This window comes from Lactuca virosa, chromosome 4 (genome assembly GCF_052849685.1).
Source record: "Lactuca virosa cultivar CGN04683 chromosome 4, Lactuca_virosa_CGN04683_v6, whole genome shotgun sequence".
In the NCBI taxonomy this organism is placed as follows: domain Eukaryota; kingdom Viridiplantae; phylum Streptophyta; class Magnoliopsida; order Asterales; family Asteraceae; genus Lactuca; species Lactuca virosa.
Genome location: NC_136429.1, coordinates 81,386,993 through 81,401,904, shown reverse-complemented (window position 1 = coordinate 81,401,904; position 14,912 = coordinate 81,386,993). Strand labels below are relative to the sequence as shown.

General features: G+C 34.9%; 1 protein-coding gene and 2 long non-coding RNA genes across 10 annotated transcripts; 1 reads left to right on the top strand and 2 right to left on the bottom strand.

Annotated features, from left to right (window-relative positions):
• Positions 1–769: 769 nt before the first annotated feature.
• Positions 770–1,789, top strand: LOC145109600 (uncharacterized). The gene is made up of 3 exons (XR_013709094.1): positions 770–849; positions 934–1,012; positions 1,689–1,789. It is a non-coding gene; the product is annotated as an uncharacterized LOC145109600 (long non-coding RNA).
• A 945-nt stretch (positions 1,790–2,734) lies between these two features.
• Positions 2,735–5,146, bottom strand: LIS (WD-40 repeat family protein / small nuclear ribonucleoprotein Prp4p-like protein). The gene is made up of 5 exons (XM_079042830.1): positions 4,195–5,146; positions 3,536–3,989; positions 3,256–3,453; positions 3,092–3,173; positions 2,735–2,955 (listed from the first exon to the last, which is right to left on the bottom strand). Exons 1-5 carry the CDS (start codon positions 5,052–5,054, stop codon positions 2,861–2,863), a joined length of 1,689 nt encoding a protein of 562 aa, XP_078898956.1. The 5' UTR covers positions 5,055–5,146; the 3' UTR covers positions 2,735–2,860.
• A 2,254-nt stretch (positions 5,147–7,400) lies between these two features.
• LOC145109840 (uncharacterized) lies at positions 7,401–12,644 on the bottom strand. Of its 8 annotated transcripts, none has more exons than XR_013709249.1 (7): positions 12,076–12,644; positions 11,822–11,892; positions 11,613–11,740; positions 10,340–10,726; positions 10,177–10,260; positions 9,945–10,096; positions 7,401–7,518 (listed from the first exon to the last, which is right to left on the bottom strand). It is a non-coding gene; the product is annotated as an uncharacterized LOC145109840 (long non-coding RNA). The 8 variants fall into 8 exon arrangements; XR_013709256.1 differs by lacking the exon at positions 7,401–7,518 and having other exon boundaries at positions 9,587–10,096; positions 10,340–10,495; positions 10,597–10,726; XR_013709251.1 differs by lacking the exon at positions 7,401–7,518 and having other exon boundaries at positions 9,587–10,096; positions 10,340–10,495; positions 10,632–10,726.
• Positions 12,645–14,912: the final 2,268 nt, after the last annotated feature.

Sequence of the window (14,912 nt, the reverse complement as noted above, 5' to 3'; positions counted from 1 at the left end):
CTTTGAGCCTTTGATTTCAGATGGTGAGGATTTACCTTCCGTTCCATTCTTATTGTTCAATTTGAATGATGGTGTAATAACAGAAGGAACTGATAGCAGAAAAACGAAGCAGTAGTTACAGGAAGGTATGAATCATATGTTTTTTGCTTTAATATGTTTACGTTTTACATACACAAATAGTCTTAGAAAATTAGATAATCTTAAAAAAAATTAATTGTTTGTGACTGTGTGTATATGGAGATGCTCTTTAACTGATTTTAATTCAATGGAGATTCTTTAATTTTTAAACTCAAAAACATATCACTTCATATCTCATGACCAAATCTTCTTTTACATTATTTTATTAGGTGTGAGATCCGTATATTATACGAGTTAATTTAAAAAATATATATATTAAAATGTAAGCAGTAAATATTTTTTAATGTAAAACTTTAAAATAAGAAAGGAAGAAACATATTCATTGCAATTTAATATATATTATATTTAATACTTTACATATATAAATATATGATTTTAATTTTAAAAATTGAAACAAACCAAAATTTGACAAGTAGATAATATTTATTTAAAAAATACCAGAAAATGACAAATGTTAAAACTCATGAGAGATTGACAAATGGTAAAAAAACCTTCATTTATTAGAAATGATTTTTTATTTATTTTCTTGGTTTTGCAATATGTAATTTTTTTGTTGTCAAACACTAGTGAAAAAAAGGAAAGGTCCTCTATCCCTTAATATCTAATATCTATAGCATGGGAAAGGAAAATTATTGGTTCAATGGCACTACACATGACGAAGTTGGTCTTCTTACCTTTCACTATCCACCCTCGAAGCCAAAAAAACAGAGTGTAAGTTTCTTTTTTTTTTTAGAAATATTTTGACTTTCTAATAATCATGTTGACTTTTGATGTTTTTTAACTATTCGTATACAGGTCATGATTTGATGATTCATGCAATTCCATCTTTCCAAGTGCTAACTCGGAAACAAAAAATAACCGATGTTCCCAATTAGTAAGTCTTCATATTATTTTTATTTTGTTTATGTCTATGTATGTATATGCTCCAAAATTGTGGATTTATGTTGGTAATTTTTAATTTATGATCATCTTATATGGTTGCAGACCATTAAAAACGAATAATAATGTAGTATATAAATTGAAACACACTTTCTTTTGTATAAAGTCGATCCATGTTGTGCTATTGCTAGGTCAGTTTCATCAAGTATGTTGCATGCTTCAAAATTATTGTTTATCGAGCTATAAGTGATACAAATTAGAGTTAAATCACAACCTACTCAAGTTTAATCAAATTTAGAAGTTAATTTTCAATGCTAGGTTACTTTCTATCAATGTGTTCATAACTTCAATTTTTTTATATAGCTCTTGTGTATTAATTACTATAAGTTTCTTTGTTTTTTATTAACTTAAATTTTTTGTTTTTGGCATCTGTATTGCTATTAGATTTTCCTGATTGCTATATCATATATATATGCATGTAGCCACGCATGTATGTCATATCTTCTTCTTGATAAGGCTTAAAGGCACTTGAATCAATTCAATGATTTTTATTATAATTCCGATATTTTTATGTTTTGATGATAAAATCCTTATGCCAAATGTCAAGCTGATTAGTTCATCTATTAAGTGTTATAAAATTCGTACTTTCTTTTTCCAACATATCTTTGTAGAAACATAGTCATGGAGTATGGAGCATGAATCAGAAGACGAAGGTTCTTAAAACAAGGAGAGAAGAATTATGCTATTTTTTCTTTTCAGAATTGTATGCTACATATGCTTCTACTTGATTGCTTGTGTTGTGTAATTTAGCAAAAGATTAATTTAAGTATTTTATTTGGTATTCTATGCTACATATGCTCCTACTTGATTCCACTTATGTTCACAATGGGACATAAACCCTCAATCTCAAGGAAAAAGACAATACTTGATACCGCTGGGCTAAAAGTCCTTTGGTTGGTAGATTGCATATTTGAGATTTTTTGTGTATATTGTAAAAGCTGATTTTCTTATCCATTCTTTGTAATTATCTACGGCCCGTCGCTTTGCGCAAAAAAACTAATTGCCTCTAAAAACCAATTTCTGAAAGAATAATTCGTACCCGTCGCTTGGCGCGGGTAAATGACTACTATATATATATATATATATATATATATATATATATATATATATATATATATATATTAACCGTCATTTCGATGGGTTTAAACCTATTACTTCAAATACACACTGGATTTCATTCGGTTCAAATCTATGATGTCTCAATTGCGTACATCACTGCACTTCCACTTGGACTTGCTACCTTGAAGATATTTCATTTAACAATTTATTGAACATTTGGTATGCACATATTTGTTCAAAACAACCAACTGAAACTGAAACTGATAGTTGAAAATCTAATGACAGACAACGTTGAAAGAAACAAAATACGTACCATACCGTTGATGCTTTGATATGCTTTGATTTTCCTTTCTTAAACCCTAATGATAATATGACCTTCATTGCATATCAGTGCTAATTCAACCAGATTACGACAACAAAAGAGACAATTGTGGAAATTGACAACACAGCAAATGAGGACACACGGACCTTTTCAAGTCTTCCAAAAAACAGTCAGCAAATTATATGGCTGCCCACCCGCCCGCACACAAACAAAAGAGCCCAAAAAGAGCTTTTTGAGAAGAACAAACAACACCTCAGCCTTTTAAATATAACTAAATTTACACCAAACAATATATCTTTTGATATCACTAATAAATCAAATCCCATTAACACTGATCTACAAAATTTCTTGTCAAAAAAATACGAATGAACTACAGAACTTTTTCTCCCCACCTTTCAATATTTAATCAAGATCCATTGCCTTCTCTTTTTCAGCATTTTTGCTCGACCATAGCTTTATTGTCCTGTCATGTGAAACAGTTGCTATACTTTGTCCATCTGCAAAACCAACAATGGCACCACAAAATCAGACTTCAAAAATCATACCAATAACGGAATCATTAAAAAACCAGTAAATGTTAGATAAAAAAACACGTGTCAAAATAAAGATATTAATTAAGAAAACGGAGTTTACCTCCAACTACATCAACAGATGTAACTTTAGCTTCATGGCCTGAAAGAACCTTCACGGGCTTAAAGTCTCTAGCTGACCACACCTGAGACACAAATCCAATAATCAATACAAAATAAACATTTCAGCATAAATTAATAGTGATGGATTGATTGTGAATTAATTACCTTAGCAGTCATATCATAAGAAGAGGTCACCAAGAAATATCCTTCTTGAGGGTCAAATTTAATTTGAGAAATAAGATTTGAATGAGCAGGAATCGTGTACAACGATCTTTTCTTCCTCAAATCCCAAATCCTACAAGTATTATCCTCACCTCCCGTCGCCAAATGATACCCATTTGGCGAAAAACTGACACCCAATACCTACAAATAAAAATCACAAATAAAATTATTGTTTAACAATTTTCCAAAATAACAAAAAGGTAAAAACAATACAAAGTCTTACCGGTTTGACATGACCTTCTAATGCAAGAATGCTTCTCCCTGTTCGTAGGTCCCACACACGTGTAAGTGCATCGAGCCCACAAGATGCTGCTAAAGAGCCATCAGGGTGAAAAGCTATTCCATACACACTTCTACTATGACCTTCTTGGAGTAACAACTCTTCACCGGTTTCCGTGTCCCATAATCTCCATGTTTTATCAAAACTAGTTGTTCCTAAATACTTTCCTAATGGATGGAAAGCAACACGAGCTAAACGATCCAGATGACCCTTGAACGTGTGAAGAAGAGTTCCTTTGGTGTTCCATAATTTTGCAGTGCGATCAGCAGATGCAGTTGCTATGTGGTTGTTTGTTGGAGAAAATGTAACATCAGTTGCTCGTTCTGTATGTCCCTTTAATGATGACATCAGCTTTATCTCGGGCATGCTCCATATTTTAGCAACTCCAGTTATAGAACTAACAAAAAAATTATAAAGTCACATTAATCAATATAACAATCATATCACATTAACAGCATAAACTCCAATAACGTTTTAGTAACAAACTTAGCTCTCATTATAGGAAACTTACTCGTAAAACCTAAAGATCAATTCAATCAAGTATCAATCCTAACTTTAATCACAATAAAGAACATAAACACTAGATAAAAAAAGAGACATACCAGGTGGCAAGAAACTTCCCATCAGAAGAAAAGGAACACCCTGAAAGAGGCCTGTCATCTCCAATCTCACTACAATCCAAAGAAAAAGTCTTGGCATTCTCCAAAGCCCAATTTATCTCTGCATCTTCATCTTCATCTGGATCATTCCTCTTCCTTCTAGCTCTCTTCAACCTCATTGCAGCTTTCACCACTGAATCTTTTGCAATTTCATATCGTGCCTTCAACAAAGCCGTAGACCCCTCTGTATAAAACGGATACTGAACAGCCTCTCCTTCAACCTCATACCCTCCATCATCCATTCCTGCTGCATTCACAGCTGCTTCTTCTTCCTCCAAAATCTTCATCAGTCTTTCCAATTGCCCTTCTGAATCTAACTTCGCCATAAGCATCCTCAACCTATCTCTCCTCTCCATCTCTCTTTCACCGAACAGTGTCACTGGTTCACCTAACCGCCTTAGTCTAGACCTTACTGCTTTATCGTTGGTGGGCACTGCTAGTGCTGCAGCACGTTGCTTCATTAAGAAATCTTGTTTTGCTTTCTCCTGTTTCTCTCTAAACAACCTGCTCTCTTCGGAGATTTCGTATTCGGGACCTGACTCGTCACCCTCTTCGTCGGAATCGGCGTTTTCGTTTGTAGTATTTGCAGCGTCGCCATTTGGTGGACGAATAGAGGGAAGAGGGGCAAGTGGACGTGGGATTGAGGGAGGCGGAGGAGGGAGTACAGGGATTGGAGCAATTGGAGGTGTGATTGCGGGTGGGATTAATGGAATCGGAGATTCAACTGGTGCGATTTGAACAGCTGTTTGCGTAGGTGAATTGGTGGCATTAGGGTTAGGGTTTTCCTTGTCGTCGATCTCCATTGTCGATGGGGATTATTGCAGGCAAAGGTAATAGCCTGCGATTTGGGTTTTAGCGTGAATCAGGGTTTCAGAAAAGGTTTTTACTACGAGTATGAAATATGAGGGGTAATTGGAATTGTTTTTTAATTTATTGATTTATTAGGTTTTTGAAAATTTAATAAGTTCAAAAAATTAATAAATTTAGAATAGTTTTTAAAATAGTTTTTTTTAATAGTTTTTTAAAAAAATAAAAAACATAAAATCTAACTTTTTGAAACTCGTTATAGTTTTTTAACCACGATAGTATAAAAAATGATATTTTAAACCATATAATTTTTAATTTAATGACTTATTGGTTTTTATAACTATAAAAAGTCAACTCAAATATTTTTTTGAAAAACTCTTTTTATCATCATCATAAATTAATAACAAATTAATAAACATTTTTATTTAAAAAGCCATCCCAAACATTCCACTAATGATAGTGTGCTAGTTTGGAGGGTTAAAGAAAACAAAAAAAACATGAAATAAGGATTTAGAAAAACCTAATTTAGGTTAACTTTTGTCCTTTATATATAACAACCAAAAAATTATTTAAAAAAATAAATTGGAGTTGACATGTGTAAGTTTGATTTTTTTACGACTAATTATGTTTTTGTCCATAATGGGATTTAAATCGTTACCACTTAGGCTAAACGGTATCATATCGTTTTCACCGATGGTACGTACATATTTTGCAAATTTTGCAACTTTTAAAAATGGTTAGGGTATGGGGTTTTTGTTTACCGTCGACAAAACACACAGAAATTTAACTTTTGCCATCGGTGAGTTTTCACCACCGGTAAAAGAAAGGGTGAGGGGCAGTGTTCACTGCCGGTAATGGTTGCCACATAGAATTGTCGGCGGTGAAAACACTACCACACCCCACAGCCTTAAGAAAAACACCTTAAAAACACATTAAATACTACCAAACCAAAGGTTTGTATTGGTTTTTAGTAAACAAAATATTTTCTTATTAAACCAATTACTTTTTGGTGAATTTAATCATAATCATTAATGAAGAAACACAAATAGAGTCGAAGTTAATAGAAGGATTGTCTTCTTGTAAATAAGCATCGTTTCAGCCCTTGTAATTAACCAAATTCTTGACTTAGTTGTTTGCTTGAAGTGTTCCACTCAAAATATCCTTTGAACAATTCATCTCCTACTCTAGTAAATGGTAATCTTAAAAACAATAGAAAAAAAAAACTATAATACCATGCCCACTGTTGGAAATAGTGTCCACAGTCACAACAAGTTAGTAATATTACTATTTATGGTAAGGTCCTTTTGGGTTACGCGTAAAAAAGATTTAAGCAATGTTTAACTATAGAGAACTAATGAGGATTTAATTTGTTAACTTATTAGTCATTATTAAATTAATAAAAACTTGTAAATCCTTAAGGGTTTAAAGTGAAAGATAGTTGTTTAGTGACCAAGCAACTGTTTTAAGGAAATCTTAATCTCATCCCTATATATAGGGGTATATAGTTGGCTTTTGCGGTTGCTAGAAGCAACCAAAAATTCGTCACCGCTCTTAGTCTCTCTTCTCCCAGATTTCTTCGAAGACACGGTGCGTCAGCTTCATTGACACGACGTGCCCCTTCGGAAGAACCCTAAACAGTTTAGGGTTTGAGTTTGTAATCGTTCTCAGGTTCACACGATCATTTCTATGATCTCATGAGTGATTATCGGATCAAAATGTAGCGTATCACCTACATGTTCTTTGTTAAATTTCGCATTTCCAATCATTGTTCAGCATATCGAGTATTGACGCTTGCATCCGTATAAAGCCTAAAACAGTGTGGCCTTGATGCTGGTGTGATAACTATCGTTGCAGGAAAAACTCTATCAATGGTAATAAGTATTCCTTGTAATATCCAAAGTCTATTACGTAGACTCGAAGCATTCCTCCCAGGGTTTTGGACAACCCTAAACATTGAGAGTGGTAAGTTGTGCTTATTCTCAGGCATATAATCAAGGATTATGATGATTGTCAAAATTGCAAGGTTAATATACTATCTTAGTGGAAGATGATAGAAATCGGCACCCCGTGCATTCTGACTAATTCCTCGACATACGTCCTTATCAACTTCTCTATTTCGTCCGTTTCTTTGATTAACGGGAAGTGGCAGATTTAGTCAATATGCGGACCATTACCTGAATAAAATCAAAACCACTAGGTTTCTTGAGTTGCTTTGGTATGAAGTCCATTGACGTTGGTTCCCATGTAACGACCCAAATTTTACAAAGAAAATTTTCATTTTTAATTAGTCAACCATTTTTCATAAAACATAAAGATTCCAATAACTGTTTTCAAAACCACCATCATTACAGCATTATTATTTTCAAAACATCAGAGTGTCCCCCAAACCAGATCGGAAAAGAGAGATAGAGTGCACGCCGCATCATCACGCCTTGCCTTTACCCTTGGGTTCCGATGTACCTGAAACAAATCCACAAACGGTAAGCTGAAAGCTTTGTGAGTCCCCCCAGAGCATACCTCACACAAACCACATATCACATTAGCTATAAAGCTACCTCTACCACATATCACATGTCAGTTAGCCATGAAGCTATCTCTACCGTTAGCCACAAATGCTATCTCTACCATCAGCCATAAAGGTTGTCTCTACCATTAGCCATAAGGCCATCTCTACCATTAGCCATAAAGTTATCTCTACCGTTAGCCACGAAGGCTATCTCTACCACATATCATGCACACATACATATCACACCTCTACATAACAAGTAAACCAACTATCACAAAATGGGTCGGCCTTGGTGCCTTAGACCCATTGGTATGGTGAGAAAACTCACCTCACAAAGCTGAATCGGCAACTGAATTCAGGTATGCCCTATGCTGCTCTCCCCAACTGCCTATAACAAATGAGTAAATAACTCAGCATAATCCCATAAATACCCCCAGGGTCAACCCTAGTCAAAGTCAAAGTCTATAGTCAAGGTCAACAGTCCATATTGACCTTGACTCGTCGAGTACAATCATTCACTCGTCGGGTTCCCTGCTTAACTCATCGACTCGCCGAGTCACCCGAGGGACTCGTCGAGTTCCTTGATGTTTACGGCCGTAAACCACCAACCGTACACCCTTGGCCGTAAACCCTTAGCCGTAAACCCTTTGCCGTAAACCCTTGGCCGTGAACGAGGAAACCCTCTCGACTCGCCGAGTCTCTTGCACGACTCGCCGAGTCCCTATTAGTCCATTATGTTTACGGCCTCTTCCAGTGGGACTCAAGGCCCCAAACTTCAGATCTATACTCTACTAATGTGGATAACACGTAAAGTTGCAAACTTTACGTGCATGCAAAGCCTCACATGGCCATAATCACCAAAACTAACCTTCAAACAAGGTTTTCATGCATGGAGAGGAAATGGGCTTAATAAAAGGTGCAACTTTATGATGTTTGGGACCTAAGAAGGTCCAGATCTGGAACCATATCCTTGTGATAGGTCCAGATCCAAGGTTGCTTCTATTTCCTCAAAGTTTGTCACAATTCTCAAATAGAATCTAGGCTCAAGGTAATAGATTCATACCTCAATTCAATGCCTAAGAAGAAATAGATGCTTGATCTAACACTTCTCCCTTGATACTTCCTCTTCAAACTTGGAATCCTCCCCAATATCTCAAGGATAAGCTCCCAATTGATCTTACTTCACACACAAGAGGGTGTGCGACCGTAAACTTTCTTCTATGGTGCTAAGGGAGGCTACTGGGGCGGATAATGACGTTTATATAGGGGGCAAACCTAAAATTTAGGGTTTTCTTTAAACAGCTCGGACTCGCCGAGTCGACCTTCGACTCGCCGAGTCGGTCCCGTTCCGCGTTTCATGATCTCACGACCCTACTCGACGAGTTGACCTCCCAACTCGCCGAGTCCATGCTTAAATCCTTTCCAATTCAAACCAGGTGTTACATCCCACTTTTATTCGGTTATTCCTTATCATTACCCTAATCCCGAGTGTTTTCTGATGTTCCACCTTTGGTACAAGTTTCTTATCTGTTCACTTAAATGGTAATCTCTACTTTCATGCATGTTTACCATTTCCGTTTTCTTCGAATCTAAGTACATATGGTCAGATCCTGGATGGATGGGACACTTTAATCAGTGAGCTTTGTCCATGACTATGCTCTTGTGTTCTTTATACTTAGGTGTACAGAATTTGCTCCTAAAGTATCACTTCTTGTCATCCTTGAGCTTGACCTGTTTATCCATTCTTCACAGGGATTCACTTGTGAAGCTTTCCTCTCTCAGATTCTCAAGTAAAACTTATCAAATTTGAGTTGTAGGTTACTGATGGATATTCATAGTTAATACTCATACTTAACGTGGTTTGGTACGTTCTTTTCAGCTCAAGAAATTTGCTACTATATTAGTCTCATTACGATGTTTACGAATCTCACACGTCATGATAACTTGGATTTTTTTGTAAATAATGATTTTACCTTATTTAAAAATACAAATTTCTTATGAAATGGGACGTTACACATGGGGTTACTGCCGCAAAAAGAGAAAGCTCATTCTTGCTATCTGGTACAGATTCCTTTAGTGTTGTTGGAAGGCGAGAAATGACATGGTGTTTAACAGGATCCACATCTCCCCCGCTAATTTGGTTGATAATGTGGTTACTTTGATGTTTAGTTGGGTGAATGTTAAGGGTAAATTTGGAAATTGTAATTGGGCTAATTGGTGTTGTTGCCCGTTAAACATTCTGTAATTTTTTTTTCTTTCCTTTGCCCTGTGCTTTTTAGACAGTAGCCTTAATTCATCTGCCGACTCCACAAAAAAGCACCTGCTTGCAAGTCATTACCTTTATCCAGATCATCATCAGAAATGGGTACATGAGACCCACCTTCATTCTATGGCAAGTCATTATCATCATCATGAACACCATTATTGCTAAGAACGGCTTCACCATAACCACCTGGTTTATCTTGATCTTCATCTTTGTCTTGAAAATGTTCAAGCTGTTCATCAGCCAACTCATTCTGAAGTACTATGTTCCTGCACAAATACAATTAAATGAGAAACTTTCATGTTTGTTTATCTAAAGACCATGATGTGATAAAAAAAAGTAGCCTCACCATAAAAGGTGGCTTTGATTTAAGGATTTCGTAAAGAAGAAAGATGCATGCACAAGCATATTGAGGTGGATGTTGTAAAGAAACCTGTCATTGTAGATTCGAATTATATGCACGTGAAAAACCATAGGAATCAAAAGGGTCAGGTGTAAATTTTGGAATTTACCTGCAACAAACGGTTTATAAAGGCAGAAATTATCCTCAAAACTGAATTAGTTGATTTGATAATAGCAGGACCCCGTAAGTTCTCAAACTTGCACCCTAAGGATATCCAAATTCGTCGTTGAACTACCAGTCCGACACCGGTGACCAATAGACTTGCCTATAGTTTAAGTTTCATCAACAATTGCAAAATATAGCAACATAATTTTGTTATCTACATATAATATGATTATAAACCTAATTGGACATGAAAATATTTACGTCGAAAGTGAAAATGTGAAGTTTTGTTTAAATACAAGTTTACTTTCCCTTTTCTTGTTCCATGAATCACATGGTCTGCATGTGACCTTCTTTTATGATGGAAATTCTGCAACCATAGGAATACAACAACCTACAATAAGCACACTATGCCATTACCACAATATGAAAACAACATAAGTTTAAATATAAGACATAATACGATAACTGTTATACACACATTAGTCTCATTGTAAAATTCACTAGCATATAATATCATTTTGACGTATGATCTCTGTCTAAAACACATAAGTAATGACTACAGGCCAAAATAAATAATTTTTAAGTATAACCATTAGAAATACACCCTTTAATTACCAAACAATATGTTGCTACAATTTCCACTAATAATAAAAATTAGAAATACACCCTCCTTACATACTCATCAAATTTCCAACTTAATAAAAGAGTAATCAGCCCTATAAATTTGTTTCACATTAAATGAAGACACACTAACCGCATAAAAAAAATCAATTACCAAACAATATCTTGGTGTAATTCCACTAATAATAACAATTAGAAATACACCCTCTTTACATACTCATCAAATTTCCGAATTTAATAAAAAAAGTCATCATCCCTATAAAACTGTTTCACATTAAATGAAGACACGCTAACCGCATAAAAATATCAAAAGACAACCTTTTAGCAACTTTTGATAAACTTTAAAACATTCAGATCACTGATGGTAAACAATAAAAAAATAGGGAAGGGAACATAGCAAAGCTCATTTTCATAAGAAACATAAAGAAGAAAAGATACATAAGATAACAACACTGCATAATTTCCTGACAGAATCAAATTTAGGAAGTAGATTATCATTCTTATGTGGAGTTTATTATAATGAATAACATCCATAAGGATGATATATGCAATCAGTCAATCATAAATTTTCGAATGTAAAAAAAATCCACATATCAGTATTCCATAAACTTGATGGACACAACTTTTTTTTTGATAATTTTGTGGATGATTTTAACCTGACGACGATGAGGAAGGCGACAGATAAAGAAGAGTAGGATCACGAATTCTTTGATTTCTTATAAGTGGAACCGACAATTAAAATCAAAAGTCTTATTAAATATGTTGATGGAATGTTGACGATGATCTGAAATAAATCAAAGAAAAGTGAAGGTGTCATCGAATATTATTGAATCAACAAACCTGGAAGGCAATTGAATCAAAAAACCTGGAATTTAGGGTTCAGAGACGAAGCTGATGTGATTGGTGCTTCCCCATCTCGTCCTCCTGACAATAGACCTGCAATCGACACATAGAATTGTTATAACAAAGAAATCAATCACCATAGAGAAGAGATTATTCAATAACCGAAATCATTATCCAATTTTTTTGATTAAGAACCGTATCTTATATACATATCAACTGGCCACAAAGCAAATTAAAATCGAGATATATAGTGAGAATTAGGGCATGAATTCAAACCGAAAGACACAAATTCAAGTAGTCGCAATGCCAAATCGAGATATAGAGTGACGATTAGGGCATGAAATCAAACCAAAAGACGCAAATTGAGTCGTCGTGAAAATAATATTTGGTAAAAAAGGTGTGAAATCTGAAATATGACCACCAACATCAATGCATGTATGCGTTGTTGGTTGTTGTTGCTTCCCTGTCAAAATCGGCTTTGTAGGTCGTTCTTCACCAGTGCCTCAAAACATACATACAATCGATTTCATGTGTGTAATTCCTTTGTTGAGTATACCTAGACGGTTTGATAATGCGGTGGAAAAGAGATGTGACTGAGGTATGTTGTTCACTTCATCAGGTCTGTAAGTCAGTGGTGTGATGGAATAATGCTATTGGGGAATCGAAACGGTGGAGGACACTGTCTTGGAAAAGGAAATCAGTGTGTTTCTAGACACGTGGTTTGAAGGGAGCAAGACAACACATCAGTTAAATAGAAGCCAGACTTAAACCATCACTTAAAACCAGCCATCCAAACGAAAAATGGTTTGGCTAAGCTCAAAACTTGCTACTGTAGGTATGCATACTTGCAATTTATTGTGTGATAAATTGGAATAGCTTACAACTCTTTTACCTTTGTTGACACTATTGGATGGTGATTTCTTTTTTTTCTTTCTAAAATGGAAACATCGGGAATAAAACTTCTGAAATGAGTTATAGAAAATTGAGGGCTCATATTTAACTAAGCTTTGTGAATTAAATAAATTTGACAAGCACTTTGTGAAATCCTAGAGATTGCGGTTTTGAAGATTTGACATAAATTAATTTCACATTAATAAATTCGTAAGGATTTTGAAAAATCACTTTTGTCATAAAAAGTATCGTGTGTCTATTTTTCGAAAGGAAGTGATCTGCATACAACATTTTTTCTCCATATAGAACAATTTATGATTTATAAAGTTGTACAACACAACATTTTAAAATACAAATTGTTGTGTAAGAATCAAGTCATTTTTTTTCGAAATAAGTAGTAATTTTGCGATATAATTAAGTTGTAGATGATTATCTTGACATATGTGGCTTCCATTGATTTTAATTTTAATGAATAAATTTAAAAAGAGTTTTTGAAAATTTTATTTTATCTGAATTGGCTTATAAAAATAATTTTTGATAATAAGTTTTAAATAATAAGTTAACTGTATATAAGCAGTTGCCCTTAGATTAACCCTTTTAATATGTGTTTTAAAAAAAACTTGAGTATACATTTTTGTGAGAACAAAAACCAATGCGCGGACAAGCTTTGAAAACTCAAACCTTGAGTTTATCTTTAAGATCAATGTCTGCTTCTAATTAGTTGGTACAGTCAAGTCTGGTAAACCAGTCGAGACTTGAAGATTATATTCAACAAAGTACTCAAGTAGAAAAATAAAGTAAGTTTGAGTATAATCAAAGTAAAGACAATTTAGAACAAGAAGTGTGAAATTGAAAGAAATTGACTTGCAAGAAAGTTTGAATTGATGTGAAGAGAATATTGATTTCTTCTATTCTTGGTGATTAATTCATGAAACATTCACTCCTTAAATAGTAAAGGAGGAACATGGTACAAACCGAAGTACAATCTAAGTACTAGTTAATACAATAAGTTTGACAAATCTGACACTTAAAAGATTTGCTGAAAAAGTCCTAAAATTGTTACATCAATAAAAGACAAAAAGCATTAGATGCTTGTACAGACTCTAACTTCAGACTCTCTTCGTCTCGGATCAAAAGGAGCTTCGAATCTACTTCATATCTCGGAATAGAGTTGACTTTGGATTTGCTTTGGATTGCTAGAGGTTCACTTCTTATGCATTAACAATCTCCCCCTAAGTGAACTTAGCAATCTGTCAACTCAGTTGGCATCTTCAGATATGAAAAGGTAAGCATTTAGGAAATTCATAATTTATCTTTGCCAACACATTTTCAGTTTTGAACAAGTGCGCGAACTTGACACCGGACTTGCAAAATTCAACTACATAGTACTTCAGGAAGTTCATGGCAACAATGTATGCTCCGATGCTCGAGTGATTAGATTGGCGATCTCGAAGGTGAGCCGCAATGGTGAGAATGTCATTGGGATTGATCGATGGAAATTTGGCATTCATGATTGTGATTGTAGCTTCCTTGTTCCGAGAGATGTAGTATTTGTAGAACATGCAATTAAGGTCAAATTTGCTCTGAACCTTGTTCCCAAAACCAACAATCTTTGTGATCCGCTTCCGAGACCACACTTCTTTCTTAGGATGTGCGTTAACGGAATAGAATGTTCTCAATCTCTCTCACTCAGTCCTGATGATAGTCAGTGGATCATCATTCAGATGAAGAGGAGCGAATTTGATGTAGTATTTACCGTCCAAAGAGATTGGAAGATCGATTTGATCAGAGTATTGAGTGGGAAGATCAAAGTACATGAAAGGAACAATATCGAGATCATGAATGATCCCTTCTCGGAAGAGGGGGGATATGCCCAACAACGGATTCAGATCATCTTTTAAGGCTTGAATCCTGATGCTTTCTTCCAGTGCTTGATCTATTTGCTCTTGGGACTAGCCTTCAGACTTTATGAAAGTCTTTTTAGGGTTGTTGGGTTCGAAAGCAATTTTCTTCCCTTTGTCTTGTGGAGGCTTGTTTTAGTCATCAATACCTTGTTGTACCATTTATGAAATGATGAATTCTAGAGGAGGAGTGATCAGTGGCACTTTTGGGAGATCATCCGGTTTTCGAGTAAGAGAACCTTTATCGATCGGAACAATTCTTGGAGATGGAATTGGAGGCAACATTGATTGTGTAGCTCGAAAGGCATCAACAATAAGCTT

Coding starts and splice junctions, on each gene's coding strand:
- LIS (XM_079042830.1), bottom strand. CDS start 5,054: ATGGAGATCGACGACAAGGAAAACCCTAACCCTAATGCCACCAATTCA. Junction 3,990..4,194: donor GGGAAGTTTCTTGCCACCTG/GTATGTCTCTTT, acceptor TTTTTTTGTTAG/TTCTATAACTGGAGTTGCTA. Junction 2,956..3,091: donor ATCTGTTGATGTAGTTGGAG/GTAAACTCCGTT, acceptor TTGGTTTTGCAG/ATGGACAAAGTATAGCAACT.